At 36.0% G+C, this 21,104-nt stretch overlaps 1 protein-coding gene across 5 annotated transcripts in view; it reads left to right on the top strand.

The window, feature by feature from the left end:
• Positions 1-21,104, top strand: part of PPFIA2 (PTPRF interacting protein alpha 2) — a 264,534-nt gene that overhangs the window by 27,940 nt on the left and 215,490 nt on the right. For 2 of the 5 annotated variants that reach the window (XM_062491236.1, XM_062491231.1), the window contains exon 2: positions 16,356-16,385. The exons of 1 other annotated variant lie outside the window; for it this stretch is intronic. In XM_062491236.1, coding sequence (XP_062347220.1) covers positions 16,356-16,385 — 30 coding nt within the window. Of the gene's footprint in view, positions 1-10,824; positions 10,844-16,355; positions 16,386-21,104 lie in introns of all 5 variants that reach the window. 2 more of the 5 variants (XM_062491233.1, XM_062491234.1) reach the window with 1 other exon arrangement.

Raw genomic sequence — 21,104 nt, 5'->3', positions numbered from 1 at the left:
TACTGATGACTCCTGAAATACAGAAAATTTGAGTTTGGGCAGGGGAAGAAGAAGAGGGAGGCTCAGACTATATCGGGCCTTGCTCATTAATATTGTGTGTAAATCTAACCAAGTTTCTTCCTTGGAAAATGTTTCAGAATGCCACTTTTTAAAAACATGACTATATGAGGTGATTTTTTTTATTTCTTGGGCTTTAATCGACATTTCCTGGTACATCAGTTTTGCAGATAAATCAACCTCTTGCACTTAGTCAGGAAAATGCATATTTATCACATTCTAAGAATATATTGAAGTTATTGTCAGATTTGCCTGGCCATATATTTGGACTTGAACAAACTGATGTAATTATTTTCTTCTTAAAGTGTTAGATGTAAAAATTTTAATGTGAAATAGACTACAAAGTAGGCAGACAAAATCCTGAGAATTTCTTTTAAGACCGTCTAAAATACGAAAGGATTTTTGAAGTCAGTCTCATTTTTTTTAAGCAGCTTGTAAGCAGAAAGCACTTGGAATGGCTGCACCATTTTGATGTCCTACACATGCCCATGTAATTTAAAAAGAAAGGGGGAAAAAAAAGCAGCAGGCAGCCTATTACTGGGAGACTGCTCACTAAGATTTCAATTTTTAAGATAGTCACAGCTGCAACACTGAAACATGACTCTAGAATTTTTCTGAGCCTGTGCTGATTTTGTGCACCAGTAGCAGACTTAGAAGTGGTTTTATATATTTATCCTTTTCTGTGATGAGCCATTCAACACTGTAGATTGTTTCACTTTATGGGAGAACAGAATGGAAATTTTGTCAGTTGGCTCCTCTATGGTTTGAGTGTTTTGTGTGTATTGGTATATTCCTCCCACTGATAAATAAAATGGGTATGCTGCAGTAATTCTTTCATAGTTAGAGTAGATCATAACATTTGAAGGTGAGTTTTATTCAATTCAGTATAAAATTATTTCCTTATTATGCATCTGTTTCATTACAGAAAGGGTTATAGAAAATCACAGCACTTATAAAACGGTGATTTTTGCTTTTCTGTAAAACTTGGTAGTTGATTTTTGAGGTTTTTGAACTCCAGTTCAAAGTTTTATGATTACCTATGTTCGATTATTAGAAATTAATTTTCTTTTTCATAAAATTAAGGACTGATGAGGAGAAAAAAAGAGTCACCTTTTACTTGATATCAAAAAGTGTGAAATGGTTGACGATAAAGGGACCTCTGATGACAATGTACCCTGATCACTCTGGGTTTCTCAGGGCTGTGTCCAGTTGGGTTTTGAATATCAGGGTCAGACACTCCTTAACTGTTCTCAGCAAACTGTTCCAGTGTTTGCTCATGATTGTAATAAAAATGCTTTTTTTTAATGCTCTGTTTAATCATGATTTTTTGCACTCCACCTTGTGCCCCTTGTCCATTGACTGTGCATTGCAGAGAGCAGTCTGGTTCCATCTCCTTTTCACATTCTCTTTCAGTATCTATACACACTGGTAGGACCCCCCCTGAACCTTCTCAAATCTAAAAAAGTCACTTTGAAATCTAAACAATTGAGATGGTACTGTTGATGTATGTACTTAGAATTCTCTGGTAAGTAGCAACTTCAGTGAAAACATGATGTTTTTATCTATTTAGTAGCTTTCCATTTGGCATCATGCCTGTACCTTGTGGCTGATGTTTGCACAGCTGTTGGAGTTTGCTCACAAAGAGACATGCAGTAGGGACTCCAGCTCATAGTATGACATACTGCAAAATTACAAATTTTTATTAAAAAATATAAAAAGAAAATATTTTTAAAGTATTAAAAACTCATCCTTAGTAATGTTAATTCGTTGTGCCTTGTGAAGTTTTAAAAAAATACATGTTTGCTGTCAAATTTAGAGATACTACTGTCATCTACTAATGCTTTGCAGTGAACATGGAGACTATTTCTTCAACAAAGATGTGCTATTAAGGTGGGGCAGTAGATCAAGATAGTAAGATGAATTTAACTTGGCAGTGTTGATTAGCAGAAGACAATATTGATCACGACAGTAGTTTACATGTTCCTGAATCAACCCTTGCATAAATTTTTATTCTTACAGCAACAAAACATAATTTAATTAGTATATTTGAAGAGAAGTAGTAAAGTCACAGAAAATTATGGAGAATTCCTTTCAAAATTGAGAAAAAAATTCAGATGAAACTCAAAGATGTAGAATGTTACAAGGGGCATTTTGTATCATGGTGTGCTTAAACGTCAGCTCCCACTGACTGCCCCATAGAATTCTGTTTGGTAATTCAGATAGCTGTCTTTCTTGTACTGTAGTTGGAAAGAGAAAGACATCAAGGAACATCATTCCTTATGGAAGATAAATGCATTAATAATCAAGCAACTGCTTTCATAGTTAGATGCACAAGAGAAATTATGGGAGAGGTTCATTGTTTTGTTTATTTTTCCTTCTGGCTACATAGTCAGTTATGTTGCTCTATCTCAGTTTAAGTGTTTGTTTTCTGCTGCATTCAATCTGCATCTCAATTATCAGATTGCAACTTGATTTGCTGGTGGGCAATTTCACTATATTTCTCACCAATAATTTGAAGAGTGCGTGTGGGTGTGAAGGCTTAACTAAAAACTGTTGCCGTGCATGCAAGAAATGCCTAGAGAGTTTCAGGAATAAGTGTTTCTTCCGATTCTGGGACACTACTATTTTTTCTGCTGTAATAGCAGAATCATTTTTAACCAAACAGTGAAGGTTCCCTTCCATCTTTGTTTCTTGATACTTTCTCATGGACTCTCAGAACAGGACGGGAAATCTGAACATAATAGTTTCTCTCTTGACAGAGACCTCAAAACAAACCTGGAAGTTCCTAGTCCTCCACCCTGATGGAAATGTATTATTGTATCTGATACATCCTTAAATTAAAGTGAAGGAAAAATCAATGCAAGTACAATCTATAAGATGGGGTGTTTGGTTTGTTTGTTTGTTTTGTTTTGTTTTGTTTTGTTTTTTCAGTTACATGCATCAGTGTTCATTTCTACAGAAGGAAGGAGAATTTCTATTCATAAACCAGTTTATAGTGCTATTGTGTGGCTGTGAAAAAGACATGATTAAGCAGAGCAAGAAAGAGCACCCAACAGCCTTTTTATTTCTCTGTTCCTGTAAACACTTCCGTATTCTGAGTTAAATAGCAAAAAACTTTTCGAAGACAAACTGTTCCAACTTCTGGTCCAGGTAGTGATGAAATTTACTGAGATTTAGATGTCATATTGGATACATAGTTCTCTTTTACTGCATGTTTAATGATCTGCTTTAGGATGTGATCCAAGATCTCTTTTGAGCAACCTGTCACACTTCTGAGATGTCCTGGCAAGAACAGCCAGATTGAATGAACACAGAATACAGTCTATTGGAGAACTTTGTAATTAGCATTTCTACCATTTGGCCAAAGATTTGAATTAAGACCTCATTATCTTTCTGTTATTTTTAGTTCCGCACTTATCTTTACTCTGTCCTTTAGACTTGTAAAAAGCTTTTAACCACAGAAAGGGCTTAGAGGAATATTCTTTTGCCTCAACAGCTTTGAAACCAATGTAGGGAAGTGCATCAGGAGCAGGAGAAATGGAGTTGCAAACTCTTGCACACCAGCCCTCAAGCCCTGCTGCCTAGGAGAGCCCGGCATTTCCTGCTGTACCTTAGATGTGCCAAAAGCCATTATGAGCACTGGAGCAGCACAAACTTAGGAACATGCAATGACCTTGGCTCTCACCTCCCCCAGGCCTCTCAGAAACTGAAACAGTACCATACAGTGGGATTGCCTTGTATTTCTGGAGCCCATAGAGGTACCAGCTGTCCCCAGTGAGGGCTGGTGTTGCTCTCAATGCAGATCGGAGGCAGGAAGTAAATGCTGTAGACTTATATTCTTTCCATTTTCATTGCATAATATCTTAATCTCTCCAAATCCTGTCAAATATAAAAATTTAGATATTCACCAAATTTCTTAGTTCTGCTGCTGTTCCTTTGAATAAAGGAAAAGGAGCCAAACAGAAAAAATAGTGAAGGGCCAAGGTAAGAATACAGAGATGCTGCTTGCCACAGCAGGGAGAAAATTCCTATGGTCAAAGCTCAAAGGGAGTTGAAACTAGTCAGAACTGTGGGGGACAATAAAAAGAGGGGGTTTTTTTTTTCAATTGTATTAATGGCAATACACAGCATAAAAATAGCACCATCCTGTTGCAGGCTGAGGATGGTCACCTTGTAAACAGGGACAGGGACAAGGCAGAGGTGTTTAATGAATTCTTTGCCTCTCTCCTCAAGACAGATGATTGGCCAAGGGGTCTCAGTGCCCTAAACTGGAGAACCATGACTGTGATAATGATAAAATCCCACTTGACCTTGAAATGGTGTGGGATCTACTGCTTAAGCTGGATCTTCACAAATGTATTGGGTCTGATGGGATTCATCCAAGTATCCTCAGAGAAGGCAAGCCTTATGACGAACAGCTGAGGTCACTTGGTCTGTTCATCCTGGAGGAGACTGAGGACAGAACTCACTGCAATCTGCACTTCCTCGTGAGGGGAAGAGGAGGGGCAGACACTGATCTCTGCTCTGTGGTATTCAGTGACAGGACCTGAGGGAACCACCTGAGGTTGTCAGGGAGGTTTAGGTTGGATATTAGAGAAAGGTTCTTCACCGAGAGTGGTTGGGCACTGGAACAGGCTCCTTGGGGTAGTGGTCACAGCACCAAGCCTGACAGAGTTCAAGAAGTGTTTGGACAATGCTCTCAGGCACAGGGTGTGACTTGGGAATGGTGCTGTGCAGGGCCAGGAGCTGGACTTTATGATCCTTTTGTGTCCTTCCAACTCAGCTTATTCTGTGATGGTGTGAGTATTCTGGGAACTTCCTCATCGGTCTTCCATAGGTCCAGAGAAAAGGAAGGTTAGATACATTCTAAGAAGCAGTTACAAAGTGGTGTCTTGAAAAAGGCAATAATCAGATTTGTGTGTTTTGCTTGCAAACAAATAAAAATATCAAAAGAACAAGGAATAACATTTCTAACTTCAAATTTAATTAGAGTGTAAATAATTTATCACTCATCTGCATTTTGTAATTTTTATCATATTTCTTTAGGTTTTTACATAAAATCAGAATAGATTGCCTTCAGTTTTACTTGTCCAAACATGTGAGTAATAAAAAATTGGATAGGCATGTGCTCAAATATCTCAGCATAGATCTTCATACCCACTGAAAAATAAAGGACTTTATAATAGAAAAGCAAGCAACCGTGAATAAAATCAAACAAAACTCTCCATGTGTATTGGGACTTAAGCATAGTAGGAGGAATAAAAAAAGAATCATTAGCAAAAGAACATCTGGCAGAAACACATGTTTATTCTTTATGTGTCTCATGAGATATACAGCTTTCTTCTCTTATTGGAATATTTAAATTGATACTGTCCTTTATAATAAAAACAGTTCATGTAGCTTGACAGCAAGATAGTAAATTCTTTACAATTATTCAGTATAGTTATATGTGTTAATAACAATGAACACCTACTAAAAACCTCATAGTGACAATTACATACCAAATTTTGTAGATATTTTGTTGAAAATGAAAATCTGGAATAAACATAGTGTTGTACCCATCTGAAGCACGACTGTGTAGGGCAAAAATAATTTTTCTCACAGCTTAATAATATAACCCTAGTCATAGTTTCCTTAAACTATTCCACTTTTCCATAGTCCTTCCTTGAAGCAAAACACCAAAATAATACTGACTGTGATTTTGTTTTATTTCTAAATATCTGTGAACTAAATTTTGTAAATGGTCTTGAATAGAGAATCAATTGCTCATTGAACTGATGGATCATTAGTAACAGATGTTCTGTGCAGTATCTGAAGGATGTAATATTTACCATTAAACAATGAATAGGATAGATCCTCTCACTTCCTGTCCCTCATTGTCTTTTAGTAGATACATAAAATATCATTAAAGATTCTACTAAAGTGAGGGGCTTACTTGGTGTAACTTCTGTCCTGCTCTGCCAAGACTGAAAAGCATACTTTTATGGGTAAAGTATTTATCAAGAATTTATGATCTGGAGGGTGTAACTTACTGAACTTGTGGTCAGCAAGGCTCAGTTCGACATAACATAATTCCCCCAATTCCTGCTTGGCTGAAGAGAATACAGACTGTTGCTGTATGCTGCACACAGTCTGTTGTGTTGTGCCTACTTTCCTTCACTATTTAAAAGCACATGACTGAAATATTGGTGCGTGCCTGGGCAAAACCTAGCTCGGTCTCTTTTTTTTTTTTTAATTTACAGATAACTTTGACATGCTTATTTTTAATTTATTATGCCTCCTCAACATCAAATATGTTCATAACTAGAAGAAAATGCAGCCTATTAATATTTAGAGATGGTTGAATATTGCTTTTCAAATGCATGATTCAACAAATTGTTGTTGAATAATTTGAAAAAAAAAAAGAAGAAAAAAAGGAAAAAGTTTTAGATTCCTATATATCGGGTGCTGCCAGGCCTCACTTGAAATACATAAAGCTAAAAATCCCTTATGACTCCAAACTATGTTGTAAGTGAAGAATAATAAAGACTGATTTGGCAGTGGCAAACATTTAGTTATTCTGATAGTTACAGCAGAAGAAAAGGAGAGGTTGATTTTTTGAAAGACACATAAGGTAAGTGAAAACCTGCATCCACCTGCTAATTGTTGCTTTAAAAATAGACCTTTGTAATGAGAGGCAGTTTTATAAAATGAAATATTTACTTAGAAATTTCTGCCTAAATTAAGCACTGCGTTAATGCCTCTGATTTCAAATGTTGTACAGTGTAAACAGATATAAGGTTATTCAAAACTACTTCCATATAATATGGATGAAAAGTAAGTAGGCTAGAATGGGATGGGTGCATACGAAACACCGAGTCACTTTAAGTGATTGTTTCTGTAAGTCAAGACTTTACCAAAACTTCTGTGTTACAGTCCATTCTTCATCTGTCTTTTCAAGTTGCCTTGTGACTGTGACCTCACCAGTCTGCTCCTGTGCAGGGTTTGTCCTGTGTTGGATGATTTATTTATTATTTCTTTTGAGGAAAGTAACTTGTTGCACTTGATGGAAAGTTCTCTTGGTTGAATGGACAGTCCTTCACTGGAAAAACCTGGTTTCATCATTTCCCAGGCAGATTTCCATCAAACAGCTCTTGGTCATGTGTAGTTAGAGCTGTGCCAGGAGCTGCAGGCAGGAAAATCTCTCTAGTTTCTCTGCTGCACAAGTGCCAAGGTGATCCTTTGGGAAAGATACTGGGTCATGGCAGCTACCAGGAACTTCTTTTTTTCTTCTCCAACCAGTCTTGTTCATAGCTGGGAAGTTCCTTCTCTGAAAGAAGAACATAATCCTCAAATGTTCAGATCTGTTGGAGGTACTGAAAGTCCTGAAGTCAGGGTTATAGAGCTTGCCCTGAGCATGTGCAGTCCAGCCAGGTACTAGTCGAGCATTTCTGTGGATTGTGTGAAACACCTGGAATGAGTGCCATTGTGGCACAATTCAGCCGTAGGGATACCCATGTACTGTGATTTACACATATCTCTTTTCAACCTTTTGTTGTCAGCAGCAGCTGCTGCAGTGCTGTGAGTCACTGCCTAAGGATTTCCCAGAGCAGGATTGCTGGGTTTCCATCACAAACCATTAGGCAGGAACTGCTGGCAGTGAACTGCAGCTTTCCTTCAGACCAGCCACCATGGAGTGGAAGGACACGATTCTTGTGGTGTAGGTGGAAAGGTTCCTTCTAAAGACCAATTTTTCTTCCTAGCAGGCTAGGTGTAATGTGTGGCTGTGCCAAAACAGCATTGCTTTCTCTCAATCAAGGGCTTGCCAAGACAGTATATTCCAGGGTTGAATTTCATTGCAGGTAAATGTTTTGGGGTTTTTTCCTGACTGAGATGAATTTCTATTTGAAGTTCTGTTTCCAGTGGTGTTTGTTTATTAACATGTAATATTTTGGCTACCCCAAAAACCATTAATATTTAGGACCTTACTAAATCATGCATATTTACATGACCTCTATCTGTAGCCATGTTTCTTTTGTCCTTTGAAGGAGATGCTGTAGCATGGAAATGCAATGGCTGAACTTCAAGGATTACTAAAATAGTTATGAATCCTGTGGGTTTTTCTGTAGTTTCTTTTTTGATTTCCTGTGAATCTGTCATATTAAATCAGTGTTACAAATGGCCTTCCCTTGAGTTTTGTTTTAGCAGCATTCCTTGTTTGTCTGGTGTAAAAACACTGAATTAGCTTTGAGAGTTTTGTTGTTCAGACAAGCTAATTTTTTTTGCTTTGTTCTTAGAAAATTGATTTTTCCTTTTTCCCCTCCAAAAAATTTTAGCATCTTTATATCTCTTTTCAGTTATCTCTTCCTGTGGTATATGAAATCTTACCTTGTAATTTTGAGAGATAAAATTTCAAGAATGAACATTGTAATAGCACACTAGTTATCCCAATACATGTTTAGTATTAAAAATGCATGTGTAAATGGCTAAACTGAAAAACAGAGTTCATGCTAGTAACATAAAAATCTAATGTACAACCATTTTCATCAAGTGCCTGTTTAGGTTTTTTTTTTATTATTTTTGGGGTTTTTTTATTGATACATCTATACATAAGTGAGAGAAGTTGTTGGGCGGTACTGATAAATATTTGTCTGTAAGGCTTAGTTTGTTTTTGTAAGAAAGTATATAGTAAAAAAAAAAATTAATGATTATAATTCTCTTATGCCAGTCTTTCATTTGCATTACATTTCAACATTTGTAAGTATGAATGTTTTAATTAATGAAAAAATTCTGTCTAGTGCTGCTAGGAAAAAAAAAAGAAAAGGTGGAATCCATCTGGGTATTCATTGTGAAAATTGTTTTTATGTGAAAACTAGAAGGTATGTGATGTTCCAGAACTTCATGTGCCTAGTACATAAGTACATAAACTATAGGGCATCATACACTAGAGCTCATTAAATGTTGCATTTGCATTTTCTGCACAGTGAAAGTGTGGATAGGAGGATGTTTGATTTAGACTATTTTTAAACTAATCTGGAAGAATTTTCATCCAAAAATTCAAATTTTGATACTTTATCCAAAAAAGAAGCACGTTTCAGACAGAAAAAATCCAATTTAAGACTATTTGGGCCTAATGCTGATTACAAATTTGCAGAATTTTAAAATAATTACTATTTCTATCCCTTAATGAGCATACTTACAAGAAAAAATGTTAACTGTGATTCTGACTTCAATTTCAATTTTTTTATGTTGCATTTTTAAAAAATGTGTACCCACCATACCTCATTAGAATGCAAATGTGTGATAATGCTAATTAATGCTTCTGGAGATATCAGATTGGGGAGCTGACTATAGTTGGTGTTTTAGAGGAGTACATTTTAAAGCTTCTCACGTAGTCTTAATGAAACCAACTGGACTGGCTTCTTCTCTCAAATTGGTGCTCCTTTACTCCAGACAAGAACACCTAGAGCTCCCCTCACACCAGTGTGAGAAAAAGCTGTTTCAGTGTAGGGCAAGTGTGGATTGTTTTAGCAGAAAAGAAAGCACGAGATGAGGCCTAAGATGTTAATTAACATTAATTACGAGCAATTTGTTTTAATCAGAATTTTTACAGCGGGGCGTTCCTCTGTGTAGCAGCTCTTCTCAGGAATTCCACTAGATGAACCATGTATAATGCTTTGAATGCAGGTTGTATCTGAATATCTGTGGAATCTTAACCTGCACAGAGTACATACACTTTTATTTACACTGAAAGACAACTGTATTTTTTGGTAGTAGTAACCCTGGTACATTGCATTTTTTATTGTGCTCTGTTACAAAGGTGGTATCAGTTCACTGTACAGACATTTGAGAGGTGGAACTCAAATTGGTGCACACTAGTGTTTTCCAGTGAAAAAAAATATATTTTTATTAATTTAGAAGAGGTATAAGGAAGTCCATCCCTGAATATTTGGGTAAGGTTTCCTGTGGTTCTACAGGATCTGAGGTCTAGGCTGCAATATTTTGCATTGTATCAGGGACATGAGATCTGTTGCATTTAAAGGATCATTCTTTATTTTCATTGATATCTTTGTTACCATCCTGTTAATCCACATAAAGAATAGGGGAATAGCTGACTTGTTCTTGATTATAGCTTGATGTCTGAAATGAGACAGTGGAACCCAAGGAACAATTTACATAAATTAAATTGTAAGGAAAGCCAGTAACAGCTTTATAGCACTTAAGTTAAATTTTAAATTCCAAAAATAATTGTGAAAGTCAAACTCTTAATATACACTTAATTGTGAAAGCAAATGTTCACAAAAATGTATATTTCAATATATATTTCCTCTCATTTTACAAATGTTTTCAATTGAGATTGAAGGATGTAATGGTCTTATCCAGCGTACAGTAAAAAAATCTGACATGTCTCACAAAAAACCCCCAAACATTAGGCTGAACTTGAAGATTGGAAAAATTTGCACTGCTGTTCATATTGCTACTCCCTGTTATAAATTTTCCTAATTAACATACTTTAAGATCATGAGTTTTCATCATAGTCAGTTTTTCTGTGAGAAGGTGAAGTAAAAGGAGTTAAGGCTTCAGGAGATGAGACCTTTTGAGAGCAGATTTGAGCTTGCTCACCCTATCTGAGCTGGAACAATCCCAGCTGGTAGAGAGTCCATGCACTGTGATTCCAGGCAAGGGAACTGAAGCTGCTGCCTTGGATGTCATTGTCCTTTGGAGAAAGGATTATTCTAGTGCCTGCATCAAGACATCAGATTGCAGCAGTCAGTGAGCACAAGTGAGAGTCCTGTACTGGGGGTAGGTGGCACGACCTCCTCCAAGGATGGTTTGGAAATCCAGTGTCTGGTTCGGTGACAGACACATTGCTTGAGGTGGAACAGTCCTTCATCCCTTCTTGAATACTAATTGTATGAGGAACTAGGGGAGGGAACAGCTTTCAAGCAGATCATGTGTCTGTTACAGTACATTTACAGCTAGTGAGATGAACAGTGTCCAGCCCCAGATCTCCTCACAGTGGTGGATGCCATCTCTCCCCTCAAACTCACTGACCCTCCCATATTCCTATGGATTGTTGGCTCTTCGTTTAAAATTAAGTCAAAGAACAGGGGAAGGAACTAGTACAGCCATAAGTCAAGGGGAAAAGTACTAAGGAGCATGTGAACCAGCAAGTTCATTCTAATGGGAGGATAATTTTCGATTACAGGTTTTCAAAGCAGACAAATAAAACAAAATGTCTCTAAAGCATTTCCGCATCCTGTGGGCTCTGAAACCTTCCAAGTGCTGTTTATGTTACTGGGAATTAAATTTGTTTCTCAGCAATGTTTAGGCTCCTCTGTTTCTTTTAAAGAGTAATATATTGATGTTAAGACTGTAAAATACTGCCAATCTTTATGTGATCCATGGTGTCAACATAGTGCACAGTAGTGAGACACATCTTATCAGTTTTCCCACTGCATATTCAAGGGAATTGCTTGCTAAAACTTTTAGTCATAAATACAGCTATGTTCTAGAAAGTAGCTTCTTAAAGGGACAAAATTAAGATGATGTCAAAATTGATATTTTACCTCTTTTTCCTCTTCATTTCCTATGTCTGTATTTTCTCGTTTTACTGTGGTAGTAAATTACCAGAATTGTTGCCTTTCAAATCTCTGTTGTTTACTTTTGGCAAGACGGGGGCACTTAAAGAGATTAAACAGGTCAAGTACTAAGTAAAGTCTATCAACACATGTCTCCTGCTAATGTGAGAAAAATTACTCATGCTTCAATTTGCATGAAAAATAGGAAAGATATGATTTTAATAGACCATATTACCATTGCATATGATGCAAATGGGTTGAAGCAGTATGATGGTATGTTGGACAGTAGAGTAAAAATGATTTTTTCTTTTAAGCTTGTCTCAGCCTCCATCCCACCCTGAATGTGGAAAGGCTGAAATTGCAAAACGTTAAATAAATTAACAGCTGTTTGTAGCAGTTAAAAAGTATAATTCATGAAATAAGATCTCTTGCATCTCCTAGCAATTCTAAGAGGGTTAAGAGTGTAGTGGGCTGAGGGAGGAGAAAGCTACACAGAGCTTTGTCAGCATTTGTCTTTACTGGTACTGGGAGGTGGGATTGAAGCAACAATATTCCAGAAAATTAAATTGATTATTCTATGGATGTTGCAGTGAGAATGTTGCACTGTTGGAGTAGTGCTGGAAAGCAATCAAAATCAAAAATCTTTTGTCTCATTGTTATACTGGCTCTTTTTTGAAAATATGAAACCCAAATATCAAAGAAGCAGAGGAGACAAAGGAGAACAAAAGTACTGCACCTAAGGAAGAAATAAAGTGACTGTGATTATAGGAAAAAAAAAGCAGTCATAATTCTGGTTGTGCTGTGCCTTTGTTGAAATTGCTACTGTAATTTTATTCCTACCTTTTGGCTTTATGTAAGGTGTGCAAAAAGAAAATGGTCCAGTGGTTGTGATTACAGCCCAAAAATGGCTACATTAGGCTTTCATACAGAAATCTGCATTATGGTAGTGCAGCCATTGTTTAGACCTTATTTGACAATGGTACTGTTAATATCTTTAGGCCTTCTAATTTGAAAGGTTTATAAATTTTACTGTGATATGTGGGAAATTGAATCACAGTTAGTGTGAATACAGAGTAAATTACTTAAGATGTTAATAGTTTTCTGCTTAAACTTGCAGGCAGTACTTTCTCAGTTTGTAACTACAGATTTCCTCCAGTTTAGAAGATGATAACAGGGATCAATATTTCTCACTTTTTTTTCCTATAAATTGCTATAAATTATGAAGAAACAAGTAGTATGCTGCAGCTGAAGTTCTGAAAATAGAGACTTTTACTCTTTCAAAATGTAGTGCTTAAGTCCTTAAAAAGTGGTGTCCTGACAAAAAATGTGCATTTTGCATATGCAAACAAACACACTTACTCTTCCATCTGAACTATCTGGCATTTATTTGAGGAATTAATTTTACTGAATTTGTCAAAGGGCAAAGAATTAATTTTCTTGCAAATAAATAAGCTTCTGCATAAAAGCTACCAAAGTAGAATCTTAAAAATTATGGAGTTATGATGATGGCATGTTACTTATCCTCAGAGAGGGAAATATAATTTTGCAGACAATTATCTAGGAAGAAATTGGACCTCTAATTTTTTGGACAAGATCTTTGTCGGTTCAGAAACAGAGGCACTGACTAGTATCTGTAAAGAAGGTTTAACACAACATCTCAGAAGTTCTGCCAACCTTATTCAAGGTTCTGGGCTTTCATCCATTGAACTTCTCTGGATGTGAAAAAAAGTGTCAGTCTAGGCTTAACTGCAATTAGTGACTAGCCATAGAGGAAATTGCTGCTGTAAAAGAATAGAATTTTACAATCAGTCCAAGTCATATATAAGTTACACCCCAGAAAACCTCTTCTGTGTACTGAAAGGCTTTTAAACACAGTTTGTAAGTAGAAATTTGTATCCATGTTAGTACTTTCTGACATAATTTATTTTAGAAAAAAAGAGGTGTTGTTTCATTTCTTAGACTTGATATCTATATATTAAGTGGTGTCTTCACAGCTGGGATTTTATTTGACACTCTGAAATGTATCATTAAGGTAAATAAAAAAATCTGGGGGTTTTTCTGGGCAGAGAAAGATATCACATAGTTTATGACATAGTTAAAGATAATCATACACATTTATAGGATTTTCAGAAGTAATTTTGATGGAAGAGTTGTTAAGCTTCTTCTACTGAAATTGCATTTATGATCCTCTGCTTGAAAGCCATCTGTTTCCAAAATACAACAAAATTAGAATCCAATAAGTGAGAGACAGTATTTTATTCAAAACACTTGAAAAGTAAAAATGAAGCATTAAAGATAAATTATAAACAGAAATGCAAATATGATGTATGCATTTATACAGACACCAAATTCCTAAATACCTATTAGGAAAACCAGATACTCCCTACCTGGTAACCTGATGGAGATGAGCTGCTATTTGTAGATGGTCACAAAAACTCAGGTCTTGCTTTCATACCACTGATTCAAGAGAAGTACAGGTAATTAAAATTCACTCCTACAAAGTCCAGCTAAGGATAAATTTATAGGGGTGGTGAAATTGGAATTTATGTTTGGCCAGTAGTTCAAGTGTGTTTTCTGGTGAAACCTGAAAAGTGTGAACAGAGCTAATGAATTTTAAACTTCCAAACCCACAGCAGTTCCAAGAGGTTGTCATCCTACTGGCATGAGGCTGCACAGGGGGTTGCCCACAAACTTTGGAATGTACTGTTAATTTTAACTATGCTTATATTTAATCTTTTTGCCCTTTTCATAAAGACAATCTGAGAAATCAGTGTTTCTGTGGAAGCTGCAAAGACCATGTGATAGGCATGAGTGAAAACAAGGGTGACTTCATCTCAAAATACTGTATGATTTAAGCATTCAGTAAAAAAGACTGTCAGAGAAAATTTTGTCCTCTCTCCCTCCTCCTTTTTGTCCATAATTAAGAAGCAGTGATGAAATGCAAACTATGAGCTAAGAGGTTATCTTATGCCAACTATAGCATGTTTTATAATCCACTAGCAGTTAACTAGTTGTTCATTGCCTCAGTTATGTCTATTATCTAACACAGTATTTGTAGTCAGTGTAAGGATGGATGAAAAGCAGGTGCTAACTTAATAAGACATACAAGAATGATCCAACCATGTGTTCTCCCACAAGCCTAACGCCTTGAATTTGTGTTTTAGGAAGCATAGAAGTAAGAATACCATCTTTAAATTTGCCATACCACATAAAGATAAATCAAATATTCCTTCTGTGTTGACAAGCAACACTACACATCTGGTCTAGCTTTGCAGCTTCTAAGGTCTTCATCAGGTTTTTTCCTCTTATTAACAATGAAAATACCAATGTCAAATTTAGGGAGAGTTGTCTGGAAAAAAAATAATTTTCACTCACTGCTATAATATGTATGGATGTGTGTAAGTCACGCATCTACATAGTTTTATAATAGGCAGGGAATACTAAAGTTATTCCAAGCAGAATTCTTGTCATTAGTGTCCTGAGCATTCTACTGCTTCCAAAAAGATCTCTGATATTGGTTTAAAGAAGTTAAGTTACATAGAAAAAAATGCTCTTTCTTTATATTTCCTTAGTTCATACTAGAATTCTGTAGTTACGTTGAACACACCTTTACTCTTCCATTTAGTAGCCTTGCATTTTGGAGGGAAAATCCTGAAGAGTAGGCTTGTGCAGGAAGTAAAGCATCACTCATAGACAGAAAGGTTTGTGATTTCAGCATCCTTGTGAAATAAATAGGAACCAAGATCTTAATTGTCCTTGAAAATCTTTCACTTACAGAATTACTTCAGTCTAGGTCAATTAAAAAGTTCAATTTGTATTTGAATTTATCATACTTTTCTATTTCATGTATATTTCAATTTGATTACAGAAATCCAAAATGTTTAGTTTGGAAGGATATTAATGGACCATTTCAGCAGTAAGTTCTTGTGTGACATTTTTGCTTGAAGTTCAAGTGAAGTTAGAAAATTCTACATTAATTTAATTTTTTTTTTTTTACAAACCAACATTTTTGAACAAAAGGGTATCCCTCAGAAATTCTTATTTAAAAACCCTTTACTTAAATTAAGAATGAAAAAAAATTAACATTTTTGATTTTCTGGAGCAGTACTGCCTCCGTTCTTGTATCTGCACAATGGCATGTGTCATATATTCTCAATTTGTTTTACCTTACTCTTTCAAACAAGCAGTTTGCATTTTTCTCCACTGAAATTATTTATCTGCACTTAAGTGATCAACAACTGGATTCTCAGCTTCATAGTAGCCTCTCTTGTAAATCAGTGCTTTGCTTTTGCAGCTTGTGTTCTATTCTCTGCACACGTGAAACACCGTGAAATATGCAACTATGAGATATGAGGTTGTACTTTGTGCTATTCATCTGCAAACACCACTCTTACTTCCTAACTCTTTGGGCCTAAATATTCTGCTGTACTAATGTACACTGTGATGGGGTAGAAAAGTCCTCTCTCTTGGGACCCTCTGTGCCCACTCTGTGCCTAGTGAGTGGTAGAGTTACCTATAAACTGAGGTTCCTAGGAATTACAGCTGTCTTTTGAAACACAAATAAAAATTACCTTGGGCATTTGCTGAAAGAGAAAGATTAGTGGGTATATATTGGTGTATCTCTCTTTTAAACTCCTAATGTGAAATAATCTCTCCCAAATAATCACAGCAATCTGAAACTACATGAAGTTCATGAGTTGCCAGCTAAATCTTCTGCTAGTTTAAGGAGCTACTAAGGTTATTTTAAATTCTTCAGGTGGTGCCGCTGTTACCGCTAGCTGGAGTTTCCCTCTGAGATGTAGAGACTATAACTACTTGATGAAGTTGACTCTAAAAGGAGTCTGGAAAAGGATTAGGATGTGTCTCTGACTAGCCAGCTAGAGGAGGGTATGCAGAGAAAACAGTCTGCAGCCAAAGAGGAACAATGGATTTTTCACTGTGATACTAACACAAGAAACTGATGAGCTGCTCTGGGCTCATCAGTCTATTCCCTTATGTGAACCCATGTCCAAAGAGATAATAGTAATTTCTGCCTTGTCAAATTCTCCCATTTTTCCTGATTATCTTTGCACCACTGATTCAATCATCTGACATTCTGTTGCAGATTAATTCCCCTCTCATGGGTTTTTTTATATTGTTATTTTTATGGAGACAGGGTATGGCTTCAATACAGAAATGCATGCTACAATTTTAGGAGGTCCATTTACAGCCAAATGCTTTCATATCAGCAGAAGGGAAAAGTAAATAGGATGGAGACAAAGGAATGGAGGTAAGTGGGAGAAAGAATGTAATGGAGAAATTATTTTCTGGATAAAATGTCAAGAGATTAGAAATGTGGAAAGTTGCTCTGGTTGTATCACTCCCAGAGGATACTATGAAAAAATTAAGTCACCTGCAAATAACAGGTGAGTGACCTGTCCCTGAGAAAGGAGCACACAAAAATATTGAACTTTTTTCAGGTTTATGTATGATTTCTTATTTCCTCTTATCAGTCGAAGGCGAGCAATATTAATTTAAAAATTAGACAACCTGTAGGTGATATACACCTTATAAACCCGCAGCAACTCACTGTGTTGGTACTTATCATTGAGGAGAGTAAGACACAAAGAAGCTGAAATATGGATTTTTATGTTCCTCTCTCCACTAGTAACCAAAAAGCCCAAAGAGAGGGATATATGATATGTGTAAGAACTGAAGAGGGCTAAAAAAACTGAATAAACTCATAGATTACCAAGAGAACTGGGGTTGTTGCGCCCTGAAGAAGGCTCCAGAGAGACCCTATTTCAGCCTTTCAGTATATAAGTAGGTATTATAAGAAAGGTGGAGACTTTTTACCTGGCCTTAGTGACAGGAAAAGGGATAAAAGTTATCATCTAGGTTTTGCAACCATGTTGCATAAAGCTTTAGTCTGAAAATAATTAAGAAAAATAAACAGCCACACTATAAAGTGATAGGATTGTTTACTTGAAACATACAGTAGATAAAAAGTTTAAGATGGTGAATGTATTTGTATGAAAATGTAAAATTATCAGCCAGGTTTAATGCCTCACGTAGGAAACTTTAACACTTATGAGGATCTTGAGGTTTGCATTGGCTCTCCATATTTTTGAATCCTTCTATAATTCATAATATTTTTCTGTAATCATCTCATGCCAGCTACATGCACCATGGCATCTCAGCTAAGTCACACACAGTATTAGGAGTGGAAATATTTAAGTTATTAAACTGCCTGGAATAAAATATTCTGTATATTTAGGAACACTGTGCTTTCTCAGGGAAACACAGTGAAACAGTGTTCACACTACTGAAGTGAATGCAAGAGGGCAGGGTGAGATATTCAGTGTGGGAGATCCTCTAAGGACATAGACTGTGATAATTCCTGCACTGAGTCTGTGGTGTCAGCTCCTGTCAGCAGCAGCCATATGTTGGCAGTTTTAGAAAATCTCTGAGGCAGTGTAGCCTCTGTATTGGCCCCAGAGAAGATGGTAGGGGAGGAGCCCTTTGTAGGTTTTTGGGGTGTGCTGGAGCTTCATACCTTCTTCAGTTAACATGGAACAGTGACTTAATGTTCTTCAGCTATGATTCTGAATTGTTAAAATATAGTTATGGCTTTATTATTAAAGTGTTATTTCATTTCTCAGAGAGAAATTTTTTTCTCATACATGAGCCAAAGCCATGCTCCCTATGAAGGTGTTAATGATTCCTGATAAAAGTGACATGCTTGCTTCAAGCTAGTGATTTGACTGACATTTCTCTTAAAATAAATTCATTTTAATGTATATTTAGAAAGAAATGTAAATACTTTATATGATATGCATGAAAAACAGTCTCAGTTATCCCACTTCCCCATGGGATGCATTTCTCTTTGAACAGATGTGAAAAGTATTCCTACTTATGTATGGTCTTCCTGAATCCAAATATGTTTGTAAATACATACTTATAAGGAAAACTGATACAGTACTAACAGAGGCACATAATTTATTAAAAACAATTTAATATTATTTATGAATCTTAGTAACAGCTTGAAGCTGCCTGTCATTATTAAAGTAATTGCAATACTTAAGTACATAATAAGGCAAAATTAAAATCAATAATCAAAAGATAAAATATGCCCACATCAAGGAAATTTTGAGTACATCCTTTACATGCTTGTGGCTCTTGTTTTCTTCTTGCAGAGGACTCACATTGTTGTTGTATTACTTTCTAGATACAAAATCATATTTTTATAACTGATCCTCTCAGGAGAATTCAGTTGTATTTGTATTCATACTGCTTTATTGCACATAGGTATAGAGATAAAGCAAAGCTGTGCCTGTAAGACACAGACCCAAACAGCAAGAAGCACAGACTTCAAGGAAACGCAGAGGGGCATTTTCTGCCTCAGGAAGGGAGAGACAAAAAGAACAACTTATTCAACAGGAAATGTGCTTACAGCAATACTCTGAGAAAGATGTCATCCACTGCTGAAGGTGATGTGGGATAGGAATAATTTGCTGCCTTGATTGCTTGTATTGTTTGCAAGGCTACATTCCTATTTGTGCTACAACTGAGTGATCTGAGACCTCCAATTGTTGCAGCTCTGCTTCTCCTTGTGTACCTGGCTTTTAATTATGCCCTGAGAATGACTCCTGACTATATATTCAACAGAAAAGATCATGGCTGTCCATATGGACCTGCTCTGTCATCAACAGTGAAATGCAAGAGTGCGACAGTGGTGGTTGTTATGTGGGGGAAATTCACAGTATGACTGATTAGATTTTCTTTTGACATTTTAATCATCATAAAGGCTCATTGCTGCTTTGTTGCACTGGAATCTTTGTGAATTGGATGATAAATACATGTCATATATTTGAAGGATGACTCCTTTCCCTGAAATGAGTTAAGCTTGACTAAATGTTGAAAATGCTACAATGCTATCTGTTGGCAAATAAGTTGATTTCTTATAATTGGTCTTAGAGTGCATGGGACATTTCTTTTAAAATATCCTACAGCACTTATAGTAAAACTAAGACTGTATATTTTCTAGAAATCTAATTGCTAATGGACAGTTTATTTGAACAAGTAATTAATTACTCTGATAACTAATTTAAGATATTGTAGTTTTTCTGATAAATGCTTTTGGGAATTGACTTTATCCCAGTATAGTTTAAATGTATTTCAGAACAACTTGTAGTAGATTTGGATAATATCCATTCAATCAGCATCTAATTGGCAGGAAAAAGAGATTATAGTATATGAGTAGTTCTTCAAAAAAAAGATTGCCAGTAAGTGTGCTAAAATACCTGAATAACTCTGCAAGACATTACACAATGTAAATAGTCCCATTCAAGCTACTAAGACTCATTAACTGAGTAGATTTAACTTTCAGACATTGCTAACAATCTTATGAAAGTCACATAGGAAAAAGTTCTCAGTCCTAGATAATTAGATACTTTTTTGAGATTCAGGTCTAGGTCTTACTCTGTAGATAGCCTTGATTTATGAATTGTTTGTCTACAAGCACTGTTAAATAAATTTGGACTTCACATTCTAATAACAACCCAGACATTATTTCTAAAAGTTGACATTTGCCATGAGCAATTTTATTACCTCTAGCTGTTTCTGTATAGTACCTAATGTTAATGTCCTGCTTAATATGTGTCTAGTTTACAAAAATATGTACATAACATATTTTTTTCTCTTTGGTCATCTGAAACAGTTTTAGCACAAATTAGTATATAAATAGTGACTATTATTAATGTTGGCATTAGTCTGGAATAATTTGTTATACCCACTCATCTTTATTTCAAATACTGGTCATGTTGAAAATCAGTGAAGCATGTGAAATTACAAAGGACGAAGTGGAAGCATTTGCAATTCTGTTCACTTCTGTTTACAAATTAACAGTTTTAATCTTCAAAAAATAAAGTCTGCATGATATTGAAGCAAACAATATGAGTCTAGCCATGAGAAATTTGTCATATCAACAAATGGAGAATTGTACCTGTTGTACCAAAATTTCACATAAGGAGGTCATATGATAAAGCAGCTATAGGTATGTGTACTTATTTCTGTTGTAGCTGTTCTGCACAGCTGATTCTGTTGATTCGCTCACATAATGTTGCTCTTACAGTATGTGAGTTGATGTTGGTAAAACAAAAGAAGCAGCTACAAAGAGTGTAGCTGATTTTGTTTAAGGTCATTTATGAAGTTAGTAGCAGAGGTGGGACTAGAAGTCAAACATTTTCATAATTGTGCTCCAGACCTATCAGTTCCAAAATCCTATCTAGGTGATAATATCCACCTTACATTGCAATGCCATTCCCAAAGGGCACTGAACTCCAAGCTTGATTAATGGTGACACATTACTTTTTGTGACAGGAGCATAAGCTCTGAATGAACAATTATCCAAATGTTCTCAGCTGAGAATCATGCCCTCATCATCCATGCTTGATGTACAAACACGGTCTCCTGACTGTCTACGCTTTTGCCCATCTGTTTGGATGG

Source organism: Cinclus cinclus, chromosome 4, assembly GCF_963662255.1.
Source record: "Cinclus cinclus chromosome 4, bCinCin1.1, whole genome shotgun sequence".
Lineage (NCBI taxonomy): Eukaryota > Metazoa > Chordata > Aves > Passeriformes > Cinclidae > Cinclus > Cinclus cinclus.
Note: the sequence above shows the minus strand (reverse complement) of the source record. Positions and strands in the feature narration are given on the sequence as shown.